Consider the following 16,631-nt stretch of genomic DNA (forward strand, 5'->3'; position numbering starts at 1 on the left):
ACATTTGCCAAAAACATCTCAAGATTTGAGAACATATCCTCTGGACTGATGGAGGTTTTTGAAGATAAAACTAACACGTTTTTGTTTTTTAAAATAACATCTACCAACAATGGTGGCTGCTTTGCTGCTTTAACCCTTTCACGCATAGTGGTCACCACAGTGAACAGGTATTCAAAGGCTGTTTTCTTGTATTTTTGTCAGTGTTGATGGTATGTTTGCACATAAACCACCTCATTGCGCACTGATGTGTCACTCCATACCAAACTCATAAGTCAAAACCTGTTGTCCACCTAAGTGGACGTGTAACAAACTCTTTGAAAAGTACATGTTTAAAAAATGAAGTTCAAAAAACTTTTTTTTTTCATGCCTAAAGATGAATAAAAATCCTTATGAAAAAAAATCTGCTCTACCAGAAAATCCTGCAAAACCATCAGTTTGTGCCATGAAACTCGTTTTGTTTTGGACAATGTTAACGCACCAGCAAGTCCTCCTCTGAATAGCTTAAAAACACAAAATGAAGGTTTTGGTGTGGGCTAGTCAAAGTCGATCGCTACTTTATGCAAACATTTGATTGCAGTTCTTGTCGTCACTGGTGGCTCAACCGTTTATTAGGTGTAGGGGTCAATTACTTCTTCACACAGGGCAGTAAAGGTTTGGATAACTTTGTTCTCATAATGAAAGAAATAATTTTTAAAAAATCTGAATGATTTGAAACATTTAAGTGCAACAAACATGCAGAACACACACACACACAATTATATTGTTAAATAATAGAAAAATATGATGAAAGTTTGGAAAAAGACAATAGCTTTATTTCAACAAGCATCTTAATAGACAATACAGATGTTTATTTTGCTGGAACATCTCTTAGGGCTTCCCAAAATTTGAAGTGGCCTAGCAAAAACGATTTCTCAGAACATTCCTCTACACATCCAGTACTATTTTTAAAAAATGTAAAAAATCAAATATGTTTTGTGAATATGACAGAACCCAAATGTCAGCATATCCCGTGATCCCCATACTTGGCATATGGTTCACTAAGTGACAGCCAGTTCCAAAAATTGTACACTTTAAGAACAGATTTGCTGGCCACCGACCAAAAAAAACAGCTGAGCAGATTTTGATCAATAAAGTCAGTTTTACTTAATGCTCACTCTATCACCAGTCCTAACAGTCTGGAAGGGAAGTCCTTAACACTTATCACAATACAGCATGGAAAAACAAAATCTGAACTCAGGGTGACGTGGATGTGGCTTATGTACAAAGACAGAAAAGTAAAAGGGGCGCGAATGAAAATATACAGCAGTTATGTGTAGCAGAGAAACGGGAAACTTCTTCTGCGTGGAATTCTGTTGAGACGAGCTGCGAAGAAGCAGGCGCTGTGTGCCTCAGAGGCCAGGAAAGTTGGTGGTGTCCAGGAAGAAAGTGGTGATGCACGTGGCCGATTAAATCCGTCCGCCCGTCTGTTGTTGAAACACATCGATCGTATCTTCATCTTCCATTTCCAACTGTTAAGGGGGAAAAAAACAAAAAAAAACATATAAGCCCATGAATTTCATAACGTTTGAGTAATTTATGCAAAAAGTGATATGAGGGAAAATATCTGTACTGCAAAGAGGAAAAGGAGGATGCTAATTTGTTGACCTAGAGGGTGACAGTATGCCCTGTACAAATGAAAAACTTCCCATTTGCATACACAAAATAGCACCACTGTGACAATAAAATGACGCACTGTATTTGGCTTTGAAGGCTGCACTGTGGACAAGGTTGGATGGCACTGCAATAACATGCAAGTTGTGGTTACTCCAGCCACAAACTGCAGTGAATACAACTGGCATCTGCACAAATTAGCTTGTTGTGACAACCCGAGGCTCCTCATGGCAGCACTGTGACTTTGAACGAACATCTTTCAGCCCGGAGAACCCCTTAATGCCCAGTTATTAAGAAATACTGTTATCACAAGCACTAATCATTCAAATTTCAAATTCAAATTTTTATTTGTCACGTACACAGTCATACACAGTACGATATGCAGTGAAATGCTTAGACAACTGCTCGTGACCTAAAGAAAAAAAAAAGGAAAGGGCTATGAATAAGATAGGAAATAAATATGAAAAATTAAAAAGTGTAAATTTAACTAGGAAGGAATAAAATATAAGAATATAAAATATAAAAAAATGAAATAACTGTACAACACAAATTAGAATGAAGGGTAAATTTAACTGGGAAAGAATAAGATAAAATATATAAATTAAAGTTGAAAATAAAATAACTGTACAACAAAATACACAATACACAGTATAGAACTATATAAGAATGTATGAAGAAATATAAATAAATAAATATATATATATATATATATATATATATATATATATATATATATATATATATATATATATATATATATATACACACACATACACACACACACACACACACACAATATCATCATGGGAAGTGCATGAAGTATGTTTAACTTATTGACACGGCCTCACCTGTGCTGGTGTGTCTGTCTCGTTTATTGGCTGCCCGTCAAATCTGAACCTGATTTGCCTCATTGACAGTCCCTGAAAAGAGAAACGTGTAAAATCTTGTTGTTAATCTCATGTGAAGCTCTGTATAGGCTAACGTGTACAAAATAAAAATGCAGACAATAATATACTCATGCTAAAGATAAGGCAGCTGAGGTTTGAGAGACATAGAAAAAAAACATGTCTTGCTGTGAAGCAGAAATGAAGAAATAATGATAACCATCTGGTTCTGGCTGTACTTTAGAAAAAAAGAGCTGTATGACAAACATCTCTTTTACCCTGATGGGAGTCCAAGGAACAGATAACACCGTGATTGGGTTTCCATTCTTCCACAGAGTTGAACCCTTATTTGACTTTCAAATAAAAAGGATCTCAGACCTCGTGTTCTATTACATATTTCTTTTACTTTTGTGCACAGCTCTTTTAGAAAACCTTGGGAATTGCTTTTGTAGCAATGCAAACACAGCTGCAATTAATAGAGAACCAGAGTGATGCTCAGTGCAGTGCTAATTCATACAAAAGTCAAAATTCCTGCATTCCATTACAGCAAGTAGCTTGGCAGAGAACAGCTTAAAATCTGAGCTAATCCATAACAGCAGGAGGAAAAGATTAGATGTCTTCTGCGATTACTGTGAAATCACAGATGACGATAAGGGAGGTTCATTTAAAGGATGCAAGAACCACGTAAAACGTTAAAGCTATGCTATCAAGTAGGTATTTGCATTAAAGCTGTAGACCCTAACTGCATTTGAGGAGGAAGAGAAGAACTGCAACGGAAACTTTTTCAAGGAAAAGTGAAACAACAGCCGTGATGAGTTACTGTCTGATGGATGGATGGACGGATCGTTTAGCACGTGATGTGTCTGTTAAATGTGATTAAAGTATTTGAGACTCGAGGACAGCTAAGTATGTTCTCTGTCCAACACACATACATTTGGCCTAACAGTAAATTTCTACAAACAAGTGGAATATTCGATTTAACTAATAAGAACACCCCATGATTCAAGCTTGTAGAACCAACTAAATCATATTCTGTATAACTTTTATCAGTATTTACCAGGTGACTGAGGCTTGCAAGCATTTGTTTATCCTGCCACAGCATTTAAACCAGGCTGAGGTCTGGACTTTGAGTGGGTCATTGCAACACCTTGAGTCTTTTCTTTTTCAGTCATTCTGTTGTACAGTTGCTGACGTGCTTGGGATCACTGTCCTGTTGCGGGATTTAATTTTGGCCAAGCTTTAGCTGTCAGACAAACGGCCTGTGGCTCTGTGGCTTAAAAACAAACCCAAATCATGACCCCTCCACCTCCGTGCTTAATAGTTGGTATGAGGTGTTTGTACCGATATGCTGTGTTCGGTTCTCACCAAACGTCTCTGTTCATTACGGCCAAAAACCTCTTCTTTGCTCTCCTCTGTCCAAAGGACATTGTTCTACATGTCTTGTTGTTTGTGCAGAAGCAACTTTGCAAATTGAAGCTGTGCTGCGTTGTTCTTTTTAGAACCTGGTAACCCTTCCAAACAAGTCACACTTGTTCAGTCTTTTTCTAACATTTAACATCCTAACTGAGGCTCTTGGGTCATTTTGCTATTTCTCTCAGGACTGCAAGGTTTGACCTTGACCTGAACTTGCCTGTAGATCCACTTCTGGGATTGTGGCATTGTGTTACCACACAGCTGAATACTCCAGATCTACAACCTACAAATTTCTGCTTGTATAGAGGTGCTCACACGCGCTGATAATCAGTTAATCAAATACAAGTTGATTAGTAACACCTGGCTGCTACTTGTCCCCTTGATCCCTATTGAAGTAGTAAAGGTGTACTTAGTTTTCCAGAGGATCGCACAGAGTCCTATGAAAACCTTTTTAAAATGCCTGCATATATTTTATGGTAAATGGGATTTTTAAGATGCCCTGGCATAACTGCTTGTTTTGGCATCTAGAATACAAACATATAATCTGCAGTCATTACATGCATGTGTGAAAAGTGTCAAAGAATTGAAAGTAAATGGTTTAATTGTATCCTATTCGGTTGTAAAACACGATCAACTGTGTGCAAACTTCAAAGTCTGGCCTCTAAAACATTAAGTAACTCCAGTAATGATTTCCTTATGATGTTAAAACAGCATAACCTGTAAGCACTTGCAAGCCTTGCTCCACAGAGGGTAGGCAACTCTCCCAGTAGATGTAATTTTATACACCCGTGTCTTTTTGTAAATGGTGTGCAGCGATGCAGGGAAAAGGTCAATTAAAAGAAAGCAGGATTATTGTTAATAACATCTAAATATGTTATTTAGAATACAATCCAACAGCTAACTATCAATTACATCAAGTGTATATATGATTAGCAGCAGAGGTGTACAGAGGAACACTCGACAGATATTTCTGGGGAAATAATACTTAAAGTCGAGTTCCCCTCATGTGGTGAGAACAGAAAATAACAAGAAGTCTATTTAACTGTAGCTACACTCTGCTTATAAAGATCTATGCCCACTCAGGAAATGATCAGTGTTAGTGTAATGCCTCAGGGCCATAATCACCTGTCTCTCGCAGTAGGCCTTCATGAGTTTGATGAGCGGTGTGTGTCTTTTGATCTTGAACTGCACTACAGATCCATCCTGACCCGCTACCTTCAGGTTTATGTGTTCATTGTTTTCTGTCTTCACTGATTCCTGAGGGATAGAAGCACAGATAGAAACACAGTGAAGGAACAAAAGAAATGACTTTGACTAACCAGAACAACACAGTAGTTACAGGTTTGCAGGGGGAAAGCTCTGCACGGTATTTTCTGTTATTATTACATGCGTAATTTCAGTCCCTTTAGTGCCTCCGGTGGCCTTTTAATTTTGCAGTAGCATGATGAAATAATGAATTCAGACTTAAACAGCTCACCAGGTGGCTAGGGAAGGATATTGGCAAGAGCTTATTAATATCCATGACATTATCAGTTGTGCTAATTCTTTATTGATTCTTGATCAATTTTCTTTGGGAGGAAAAAAGCAGGCAAATGTCAGTATCAACCCAGCCGTGTCATTATCGCCAAAACAGAGTAGGAAAAGACTGAGCAGCACAAAAGCAGCACTGCTATGAGTTTGACTTCACTTTCGCAATGTGTAACTGCCAGAAAGATATGTCAGCATCCATAAAAGGAAGGTTGATGAGCCCAAAGGTGTAAAATTCCCCAGGACTTTTGCGAATTTGCATATTTTGAAATTGTTTAGATATACAGTGCTGTGCAAAAGTGTTGAACCACCACTCATTTCTTAGATTTTGTTAGGATAATGGCAAATAGTTGCAGCAATTTATTGAAACATGCAAACATACTTGAGAATACAGTATGAGCTTGAAAATTAATGTTTGATATGACCAGACTTTATTGTTCCAACACAGCCTGAACTCTCCAAGGAGAGCCTTCTTGTAATTTCTTTAAGTAGTCTGAGCAGTTCTCCAAGGTTCTTGAAGGACATTCAAAGCTCGTCTTTGGATGTTGACTGCTTTTTGGTCTTATCTCCTTCAACATGATGCAACACTATTTCAATAATGGTGAGGTCCAGGTTCTGGGGAGACCAATCCATCACTGACATTGTGTCCCACTGTTTTTTTTTGTTTTTTTTTTTTAATCCAAGGTGTGCTTTTACTGCACTGGCAGTGTAGTAAAAGCACTTACTGTGCTCGAAAATGAGCCTTTTGCCAATCAGATGCTTGCCAGATGATATTACACGATGGATCAAAATCGGTACTTTTCTGTGTTTCCATCAGCTGTGACAAGATCCCCAACACCATTGGCTGAAATGCAGACCGAAACCATGACAGAGCCTCCACTGTGTTTGACAGATGGATGTAGACACTCACTGCTGTATCGCTCTCTTGACTTCCTCTGTACATATAGATAATTTAAACCCAAAAAATTATAAATCTCAACTCATCACTCCAGTTCTTGTCTAATTTTGATACCTCAGCTTTTTCTCCTCATGTTCCTCTTCCTTGAAAATGGCTTCTTGACAGCCATTTCTGATGAGGCTTCAGAGGACAGTACATGGATCATCTGAACGTCCAGGTGCATGCCTCAGGTCCTGTGTCAGGTCTTTGCCGAATTTTTCCCATTTCTTATGGGCATGAATTTCAGATGCTGATCATCTGTTCATCTTAAAGTCTATAATCTTTTTTGTCCTCCACTTGTCCAATTTCCTAAAATTTAAGGACACACTGCACACAGTCCTGAGATATGCTAGGTCTCTCTTTGGGAATCACTTTGTTGGTGCAAAAATACAATTTAAGCCTTTTGTGGCATAAAAAAGTCAGTTAAAGAAATGTGTTTTCTAAATAGGCAAAAACACGAAAGACCTGGAAAACTTGCTTATAACCACTGAGTAGGCAAAACAGAGAGTACTGAGGGATGGCTCAAGACTTTTGCACAATACTGTATACAAACTATTTCTCAGATTTAAACAAAATTTAAATCTTAAGTCCCCCCTTTTCGCTTCGCCTGCAGACCGAGATCACCACAGTGATGATTCATAGAGTTTCAGTGGCACCAACAGATTTTCACCGGTACACTCTCCCACAGTGGCACAAGCCATTCACACATGGAAGCACGCAAAAAAACACACACACACACACACACACTGGCGAAATGAGGCATGCAGTGGGGATGACACCAGCTGGTTGGCTGTGTGTTATCAAGCAGAAAGAGGTCCGCGCGCCATTGGATGCGCGTTCACAAACCTTCCGGTCTATCAAAGTAGGTACAGCTAGTAGTTGAATTTCAGCTTGTAACTTTGCAAAAAGGCACAGCGGAACATGCGGAAATGACCGTATTTTTACACACGCATGTGTCAAAAAAAATCAAGCGGAGTAAACTGGCATTTCAATCCACTGTGAAGACACTCACCTTTGGTTTTTCATCAGCCATGGTCACTCTTTTGGCGCTTCTCTACACTGCCACACAAAGAACACGAGTACGCGCACGTACACGTGCCCGTTTAGTCTATTGCAACTGAACGTGCGCGGCCACGCGCCCGTGCGCGTCCACCTCAACGAGCGTTGAGTGGACAGCGAGTAGTCACGAGGTTGAAAGCGCAGTCTGGGCAAGGGCGGGAGAGTCACAATGCGCGTTAAAGAGGCAGGCAGATGCACGTGCACGCGCACAGCGATGTTTTCCCTTTTGTTTTTAGGTTTAGAAAAGCGGTTATCTCATTAAATGCTCCTTATCGCCCTGCTGACCTCGCATGGGTGCAGCATAGTTCAGTCAGCATCACCACACATGATCCTCACTGCATGGGGAGAGCGATATGTGCACTTTTCCATTTCCTTTTTCGTTTTAACCCTTTAAATACCAGTGGCCATCTTGTTTTTTTGTTTTGCCTGATGGTGATGTGTAGGTGTACTGAACCAATGGTGGCCTTTACGAACTCAAACTGTAAGAGTACAGGGCAAAGCTGCACTGATTCTTCACAGATTCAAGTGGAGACATTAGTGGGGGTAGCATGTTCGTGGATAGCAAAAGACAAACCCAGCTTCTTAATGCTGGTAATGACCTTTCGTAGGTGAGTCCGGGCAGGCAGTTATAAGGTTAGTGATAAGCTGTGTTATCTGCATTTGTCGCGATAAATCCAAAATCCCGAGTCAAGCTCAGCCGACGGAAAAACAGGCAGGTAGACGGGCACCCCTTTCGGTGACATCTTAACGCATGCGCAGCAGGTACTTTCGACTGAAAGAGCGAGGCGCGTAAGCAGTACCGGTCCACATTTGCAGTTCATGGCGTGTTTATAGCCAAAAAAGTTCCCATTGTTGTCTTTTCTGTGTCGATGATATTGTTCACATATGGAGGAGGTAGACGTTGAGCCCACTATTACTGTAAGTAGCCATTGTAGCTTAGTGTTTTTAATTCCTTATTGCCACTAAATGGCTTTGCTAACAGGCTAACTTTCGCAAACACCTATTTCAACGACCCGTTTGAATATTTATATTGTACGTTGTCAAGAAATGTTAAGGGGCACACACTCAGCCATGTCACAAGTGTAAAAGTGGCAAGATTATAAGAAGATGAGTTAGAATTACTAGCAGCATTAATTACAGTTTGAGTTAGTAATATAGCTAGACCATGTCCCAGTCACCACTCAACCTTCTCACATAATATTAGAATTAAATATGAAACGGAATCATTTAATTTTAACCCTCGTCATGTTATTCACATTATTTTCAGTGTAGTAACAGTGTTTGTATTTTTTATTTTTTTTAATTGCAGAATATCCCTGCAATCAGTGATGGAAAGCACATGGGATTTGCATGGGGTCCTGGTGATATTCTTGTATATGAGACACGATACAAAGCATCAGGTATGCTTCAAAATTAGTACAAGGCACCATGTATACTTTCCCAGTTTTCCTCTATCTCTTTTTCTTTTTAAGAGAATGAATGGTTTAGTGAATGCCTGTAAAATGCTGTCTTAATTTTTGTGTGTTTGTCACACTTTAATGTTTCATATTATCAAAAACATTTGGATTTTTGATGAACAAAGATGACCAGATTAAATATAAAAGGCAATTTTTAAATGACGGTTGCATTTATTAACAGAAAAAATGTATTCAGCGCTATCTGGCCCTGTGTTTTTGTTTGTTTGTTTTTTTTAAAAAGATAATTGCCCCCCAAACTTAATAACTGGCTGTGCCACCGTTGGCAGCAAGTAATGCAATCAAGCGTTTGTGATAACTGGCAGCAAGTCTTTTACATCGCTGTGACCCACTCATCTTGGCAGACTTTATTTAATTCAGCCACATTGTAGGGTTTTCAAGTGTGAACGACTTGTTTAAGGTTTTTCCAATTCATCACAATTGGATTTAAGTCTAGAATTGCACTCCAAAACCTTACATTTGGGTTTTTGTGAGACATTCAGAGGTGGACCTCCTTGTTCAAATTCAAATTCAAATTTTATTTGTCACGTACACAGTCATACACAGTACGATATGTAGTGAAATGCTTGGACAACTGCAGCTCCACACCATCACATTACCACCACCATGTATGACTGCTTATATGATGTTCTTTTATGAAATGCTATGTTAGATTTACACAAGAGGTAATGGGATTAAAAACATGCTTAGCCCTGGGACAATTAGGTTTGGATAACCTTTTTTTTCCTTCCTAATAAATGAAATCATTTAAAAACAGCATGGTCTTTGTCTAGTATTAAAATTTATCTATTTATCTGATCATGTAAGTGTGACATGATCAGATAAATAGACAAAAATAAGCAATCAGGGGGGGGATTATTTTCCATAGCACTGTATGATGTGTTTTACTATATTTTTTTTATGGTTACTTTTAGAGATGTGCAAATATATGTTTTCAGTAAACATATTTTGAGCCGTCTTTTTCAGACATTTAAATTTTGTTGCATATGTGCAATGACAATAACTATAATATTGCTGTTGTTCTTTCACCTCCTGCCTTTGTTTCAGGTGCTTCAGGATCAGGTTGCTCGTTCATCCATGAGATCAGGAAAGATGAGGACATATATTCCCCCATTTTACGCAAGCTTTTTAACGAGTCTCACCACATCTTCGTTGGCCTGCAGACAATTAGAGAGGACCTCCCTAGCAAGAGTAAAAAACCCCAGTAAGGGCGCGTGATGCAATCTAACCTCTGTTTGTTCAAATTGTTGGATTGCATATCAGTGGCATAACAATAGTTGCAAAAGTCACACAAAGCAGCACCCACATTGTATGTTTTACAATTTTACCTCTGCCTTACTCCTTAGATTTGTTAGTATCAGCAAAAATTATCGATCCGTGATCCGTGCTTGTATGGAGGAACTTCAGCAAGTTGCAGGTAATACTTTTGAAAATATGCTTCTTTTGGCAAAAATTTTGAGTTGATGTAACCATAAAAGTTTTGGCAGTTTTTTCAGATTTCTATTTTATAGTCTTGTTTATACAATAAAAACACAGGAAAGGTGTGTGATTACTCAGAAAAGAACTTTTCTTTTTTGCAGTTTCTACCAAAAATACAGAGTTGGCCACGCAGTGTGGAAATCAGGTAAGTACTAATGTTTGTGTGGCAATAACTTTCCCTGGACTAGTCCACATACAGAGCATGTATGATTTAATTGAGTAGCATGTCACATCTCTGTGGGTTTTATGACCACAATCAAACAGCCTGTATTTAAAAGGGGACGTTAATGCTCAGTTAGTGAGGAAGAATCCACATTCAGTTTTTTACTCGGATATACATTTCATTACATTGTTTAGTGGCACTATCCTGACCCTGATCTGCTTTTTGTTAAAGGTGTCCATTCTTTTGGCCATAGAACTGATCTGGAATCTGTGTGAAGTGCTGTTCATCGATGCTGCTCCAGGTTAGAATCTGCATCTTATGACTGGATTTTGGGGTTGGAGAAACACCCAAACAAATGTATGTGCAACATGGGTGTGTCTGTATTTTCAGCGGGCTCCCTGTTACTCCACCTGCTGGACTGGGTAAGGTTACATAAGGCTGACGTGGACGAGAAGGCCAGGGAGGTGCTCCAAAGTGAGAGCCCTGCCGAGCACCGCGACTATTGGGACGTGGTAGGTGCAGCATGTGCGCACAGTTACATCTTTAAAGTGACATGTGCACTGTTGGTGTTCTGCATTTGCTTCTTCATCTGTGTTTTGTCTGATATGAATTCTCTGGAGAGATGTGAGTGATCACATGGCGTGTGTGTGTGTGCTCAGGTGGTGAGTTATGTGCTGCAGGGCAGGTTGGAAGAAGTCAGACAGATGCTGGTGAAACAGGCCAACCTACAGCCTGCTGCCAGGAGCATGTACAAGCAGATGGATACCTTGCTCAGCAAGATGCCCTTCTACAATGTAAGATAAAAATGCAGTGGTTTATTTCCTTTGAACGATAGCTGAAATTATTTTAATCATGCTTCTAAATGGGATTATTGTGAAAGTGTGCACTGTTAATTTTACAATCAGAAATTAATCACACAGGTTCTTGATGTTTTCTTAATGGGCTGTGGATGTGACAGAGGAAATTATCTCTAGGCTGCAAATACACAGTATGATGATATAAAATGATAATAAATGGTCTCCTATAAGTTAAAGTGTATCAAACATCAAATGTGCTGCTGTGGACTAAAATGAATTTAAGCCTCTTTATTTTGCTGGTGGTGAAATGAAAATCTACAAATCTGTTCAAAACTTCTTTGCTAAAGTTTCTGTTGCTTTCACATACATCATTCAGACAGTAAAGGGATTAAGTACAACATGTTTGTGTTCATTCAGTGCAGCGATTTCTCTAACGCAGCCTAAACACAAGATGAGCGCATGAGCCGACCCGTGCTGACTCACACCTCTGAATTTTCTGTAATGTTCCCTCAGCCTGGTGGCACTCAGACGCTCACAGAGTTTGATGTAAAGTGGAGGCACTGGCACGAGGAGGTGGACCGCTGCCTGCAGGACAACTCGTTCGCCAGCAACCGACATCTGGAGCTCATCTGCAAGGTGAGTGAGGAAGTTCATTATTGAAGGGTCAGTGCAAACATCCAGCAACAGTTAGGCTATTTTTTTTTTTTTTTAAATGTCCCCACCCCATTTCACCTTAGATCCTTCTGGGAGATGAAGACACTTTGCTGGATCACAAGGAGCTGCTGGGTACCTGGTATCACTTTCTGGTCACGAGACTTCTCTTCTGCCACCCCACAGTGAAACTCACAGAGTTGCATTATTATGCTCAGGTATACCATATTCTCACATCATTCAGCATTTTAGAATCACTGCTGGTTTAGTCTTAAAAAGTATTGCATTTTTTTAAAAAACCTTGTCAGATATCCTGTAAATACTGTGGTAGAATAATTTTTTTTAAAAAATATTTGCGTGTTACATCGTCTGTCGCAAATTTCAACCAGTTCATGTGGCTCTATGATTTACAGTTTGAAATTTGATTGTAAAAAATGTACAGCAGCCCCTGATTTATTGTTTGTGTATCTTGTTTGTATGTGTGCGCACTGCAGTCGTGCATGACGATGTTTCTGGACTCGAGGAGCGTCCCAGAGCCCCTGGACAACATCTTACTTGCTGCCTTTGAGTTTGACATCCATCAAGTCATCAAGGAGTGCAGGTAAGACAACTTTTTTTTTTTTTTTTTTTTTGCATCCTGCCATATGTGTGTGTGTGTGTGTTACATGCAGCATACGAATGTGGGGTGGTTCATAAACTACCTTAACTGTTTCCTTTTAGCATTGCTCTCAACAACTGGTGGTTCGTGGCCCATTTGACAGATTTGTTGGATCATTGCAAACTCCTGCAGTCTCATAATCTCCAGTAAGGATGCCGATTGTCTGTTTTTGAACTTGTTTACCTTTTAATTTGGTTGTACACTTCATTAGCCAATATTTACCAAACCGTGTGTGTGTGTGTGTGTGTGTGTGTGTGTGTGTGTGTGTGTGTGTGTGTGTGTGTGTGTGTGTTTAGCTTTGGCTCCAACTTGAGAGAGTTTCTCCTTCTAGAATATGCTTCTGGTCTCTTCACTCATCACAGGTACGCTCATCCCAAGGTTCAGTGTAATGATGTATAATATATTTGCTTTTGTTTAGATTTACACAGGGTGTGACTAACGTGGCTCCCAGAACAGTTATTTTTATCCTGTTAATCTAGTTAAACAATCATTTCCTCTAATTGACCTAGTACAGGGTAAGCTGAAGTGTAAGTTATCACTGTCATGATTGAGCATGTTTTTCTGTGTTTAGCCTTTGGCAGTTGGCTGTGGATTACTTTGATCACTGTCCAGAGTTTGGTCGTGTCTACCTGGAGCTTCAGATAGAGCGCGTCCCTTTAGAGACGGAGCGTAAAGCTCTCAAGGTGCTGAGGGTTTGTGAGCAGAGGCAAATGTCAGAACAAGGTAACATGTTGCTTCTTAACTCTTAGAAACAAAGATGGGGCTGTTTTTGTTTTTCCAGTGCAGGAGAGACCTAAAACATTTTTTTTTTTGTGTGTGTGTTTATGCAGTACGGAGTATTTGTAAGATCATGGCTATGCGGGCTCTGAGGAACAATAGGCTGGGCTCTGCTCTCTCATGGAGTATAAGAGCCAAAGATGCTGCATTTGCCACCCTGATTTCAGAGAGGTTAGTTTCTTTCATTATAATTGTAAAGATCCCAGATACTGTTACTTCACCCCCCCCCCCCCCCCCCCCCCCCTCTCTCCCTATTGGCCTTAGCAGGAAGTGTGGTCTCTTCCTGTTTAGTACTGCTTCCACTGTGAACATGTTCCTATACCATCAAACAGCAACCAACCCTTCTGCCCTCTGAATGTTTGTGTTATGGGTTCTGTGGTGTGTTTATGTGTATACTTGTGTTTTAGGTTCCTACAGGATTACTGTGCAAAAGGGACCTTCTCTGATCTGGACCTGATTGATAACTTGGGCCCGGCAATGCTCCTCAGCGACAGGCTGACTTTTCTCGGTATGCTCGGGGAATACACAGTTACTGGAGGACTAGTAGCACCGCCCCACTTGTGACTCAGCCACTGCGTCATTCTCACAAGTTCAGTCAACACATGAAGTGACGGGACATTCAGTCAGACCAGCTTCAGTTCACATGAGTCTCAGACACATAAATGTGCACACAGACGTCTAAATAAAGCTAGCCTGTTGTTTAGTGCAACAGCATGCCATGGTGCGTTTTACTACTGAAAAATCAGTAAAAATATGAGATAAACACAGATAAAATACGTTCCTATAGATTATTGCTGTTTGTGAACTGAGGAGGAACATGCACAAAACCTCTTGGATAATTTGAGCACATCTGAGTGTGAAAACTCTGCTTTATGTTCTTTCTCAGGAAAGTACCGCGAGTTCCACAAGCTGTACGGAGAGAAGCGTTTCAGGGAGGCGGCAAAGCTGCTCCTCTCCCTGATGACTGCAAAGATTGCTCCACAAAGCTTCTGGATGACTCTGCTGACCGATGCTCTGCCACTGCTGGAGCAGAAAGAGGTTAGTCACCAGCAACAAGTCCAGTTTTGGACAAAATTAGTGTGATAATTACAAGAAATCTAGGGCTGCTCAATTAATCGAATTTTAATCACGATTACGATCTGGGCTTTCAACGATCATTAAAAATGACTGAGCCGATTATTAGCCCCTCCCTCATTTATCCGCGACACCTTAAAGGCCGGTCCGTGAAAATATTGTCGGGCATAAACTGGTCCGTGGCGCAAAAAAGGTTGGAGACCGCTGATTAAGAGGACCCGAGGGAAGCTCGGAAAGCTAAGCAGAAGTTATTTGGAGAGTGACTGCCGTTGGTTGAAAAGAGAAGTAAAAAAAACTTCAGTGGTGTTGTACACTATTTTATATTATTTTTAAAAGTCATTATTCAATACATTGTTATTGTTAACCCTTTAAAGCCGGTCAGAGCAGCACGCTCCGTTTTGTGTAACTATTTTTAAATCCCTGTAGAATCTGAACCGTGTAAGCTAGCGCAATAATTTGTTTTGCATATGAAACCGGAGGAGTTGTACTTACATCTGATGCCATCAGCTTGTCCTCGGTCACGGTTTCGTTCCACATATAGCTTTGCAAAAATTGCATAAAAAGCGCTTGCAGGAACAAAAACATAATATTCCAGAAACACGCTTTGCTGATCCGATCAGCTGTTCGTAACACTTCCCACAGTGAAACAGACGTCAGCGCGAACTATCGCATGTCTGCCATTTCCTGCCCGAAACCGGAAGTGACGTCATTTTCGCGGAAAATGTAGTTTTTTACTTGTAGGCCTTAAAAGCCTATACTGGTGTTTTTATAAGTCATGTTTGACTCTATACTTTTCTGAATAGTTTCTGGGATGCTTAGAACTCGAATTGCACTGCTGGAAATAGTTTATTTTGATGCACATGCTGTTTTCTTTGCAAATTTGCATCATAGGATTGCTTTTTCGTTTTTCCTCTAGTATATAAAAATTGGTGTATCTCCAAAATAAAACTATGAAGACACTCAAAATAAATTTCCTGTTGTTGTAAACGATTTTTTGCAACTTTTTTGTATTTAAAGTTTTGAGGGATAAGCCTCTTAAATTTCTCCAAGTAGAAATATATGTAAAAAACAAAAACGATTTTCAATTTTTTTGTAGTTTATTGCACTTTTTTGCAATTAATGTAGTTACTATGGACTTAATGCATACATATTATTAAAATATGGGCTATAACAGTTGTATAGCAACTTGAAATGCTACCACAAATGGCACTACAACATGTAAAAAAATAATATAAGCTCTGGCGGACTTGGTTCTATAGTAGGTCTTAAAGGGTTAAATAAATATCGTCAAATAATCGAGATCTCAATTTCAGCGAAAATAATCGTGATTATCATTTTTGCCATAATCGAGCAGCCCTAAAGAAATCTGATACTGAAATGTACGACCGAGATATTTTCTACTGCAGTCTGCATGATACCACCACAATAAACTGCAGTGTCCCCCAAACTGGTGCGGATTTAAACTGAACAACATAAACTTTGATGTCCTAATTATGGTGTAACCAGAGTTGTACGTCTGAATCAGTTGTTGCTGCCCTACAACAACAGTGATTTCTTCTTCTCAGGTGATCTTCACAGCAGATCAAACCTATGAGCTGATGTTCTGTTTAGAGGAGCTCACCTCCTCCCTGAACATTACTGCATCCAGCACAGACAGGCCTATGCAGGTATGCATGTCCTCACATGGCCTTATTCCCTTCCACACAATCAGACTAAAAGCTCTCTAATAGCTGCTTCTAACCGCATGTTTAATATTTGGTGCTGCTATCACCACTGTTTTAATTTTAAGATGACATGTAGGCAGATGTCACTCTGGAAGTCTTACTAGATTGCTTCATCTTTTTATTTGAGTGTTTTTGTCGTTGCAGGAGGAAGACGTAGAGGTGACCAAAGTGGAGCTCCTGAGACTCGCTCTGGCCAGGAATCTGGCTCAAGCGATAGTCAAAGAGGGAACGGTGGAAATATAAAAGTTTGACTTTGCATTTTTGTACTGTATATATTAAAGAATCATTAATCACAATGTGCTCTTTGATAATAAAACACTTCATGATACTCATTGAAATCTGACCTTTTTGGAGATGGTTTGT

At 39.7% G+C, this 16,631-nt stretch overlaps 2 protein-coding genes across 2 annotated transcripts; one reads left to right on the forward strand and one right to left on the reverse strand.

Moving 5' to 3' along the window:
• Positions 1–790: 790 nt before the first annotated feature.
• LOC146576037 (small ubiquitin-related modifier 2) lies at positions 791–7,691 on the reverse strand. Its single transcript, XM_085271041.1, has 4 exons — positions 7,424–7,691; positions 5,073–5,204; positions 2,499–2,570; positions 791–1,508 (listed from the first exon to the last, which is right to left on the reverse strand). Exons 1-4 carry the CDS (start codon positions 7,442–7,444, stop codon positions 1,446–1,448), a joined length of 288 nt encoding a protein of 95 aa, XP_085127167.1. The 5' UTR covers positions 7,445–7,691; the 3' UTR covers positions 791–1,445.
• Positions 7,692–8,220: 529 nt separating this feature from the next.
• nup85 (nucleoporin 85) lies at positions 8,221–16,600 on the forward strand. The gene is made up of 19 exons (XM_085271040.1): positions 8,221–8,388; positions 8,780–8,870; positions 9,993–10,149; positions 10,292–10,362; positions 10,526–10,569; positions 10,819–10,888; positions 10,978–11,099; positions 11,247–11,381; positions 11,898–12,020; positions 12,122–12,253; positions 12,530–12,636; positions 12,756–12,839; positions 12,990–13,055; positions 13,265–13,416; positions 13,524–13,641; positions 13,878–13,978; positions 14,357–14,508; positions 16,110–16,211; positions 16,413–16,600. Exons 1-19 carry the CDS (start codon positions 8,356–8,358, stop codon positions 16,509–16,511), a joined length of 1,959 nt encoding a protein of 652 aa, XP_085127166.1. The 5' UTR covers positions 8,221–8,355; the 3' UTR covers positions 16,512–16,600.
• Positions 16,601–16,631: the final 31 nt, after the last annotated feature.

Source organism: Mchenga conophoros, linkage group LG4 (genome assembly GCF_057382185.1).
Source record: "Mchenga conophoros isolate Kocher_MC1m ecotype Shallow Benthic linkage group LG4, M_conophoros_male_GT1.1, whole genome shotgun sequence".
Taxonomy (NCBI): Eukaryota; Metazoa; Chordata; class Actinopteri; order Cichliformes; family Cichlidae; genus Mchenga; species Mchenga conophoros.

Bases quoted from the DNA above. Each gene is read 5' to 3' on its own strand.
- LOC146576037 (XM_085271041.1), bottom strand. From the start codon at position 7,444: ATGGCTGATGAAAAACCAAAG. The intron at 5,205-7,423 runs GTGAGTGTCTTC...TCTATCCCTCAG, and splicing joins TGGCTGATGAAAAACCAAAG to GAATCAGTGAAGACAGAAAA. The intron at 1,509-2,498 runs GTGAGGCCGTGT...CCCCCTTAACAG, and splicing joins AGACAGACACACCAGCACAG to TTGGAAATGGAAGATGAAGA.
- nup85 (XM_085271040.1), top strand. From the start codon at position 8,356: ATGGAGGAGGTAGACGTTGAGCCCACTATTACT. The intron at 8,389-8,779 runs GTAAGTAGCCAT...TTTTAATTGCAG, and splicing joins ACGTTGAGCCCACTATTACT to AATATCCCTGCAATCAGTGA. The intron at 13,979-14,356 runs GTATGCTCGGGG...GTTCTTTCTCAG, and splicing joins CGACAGGCTGACTTTTCTCG to GAAAGTACCGCGAGTTCCAC.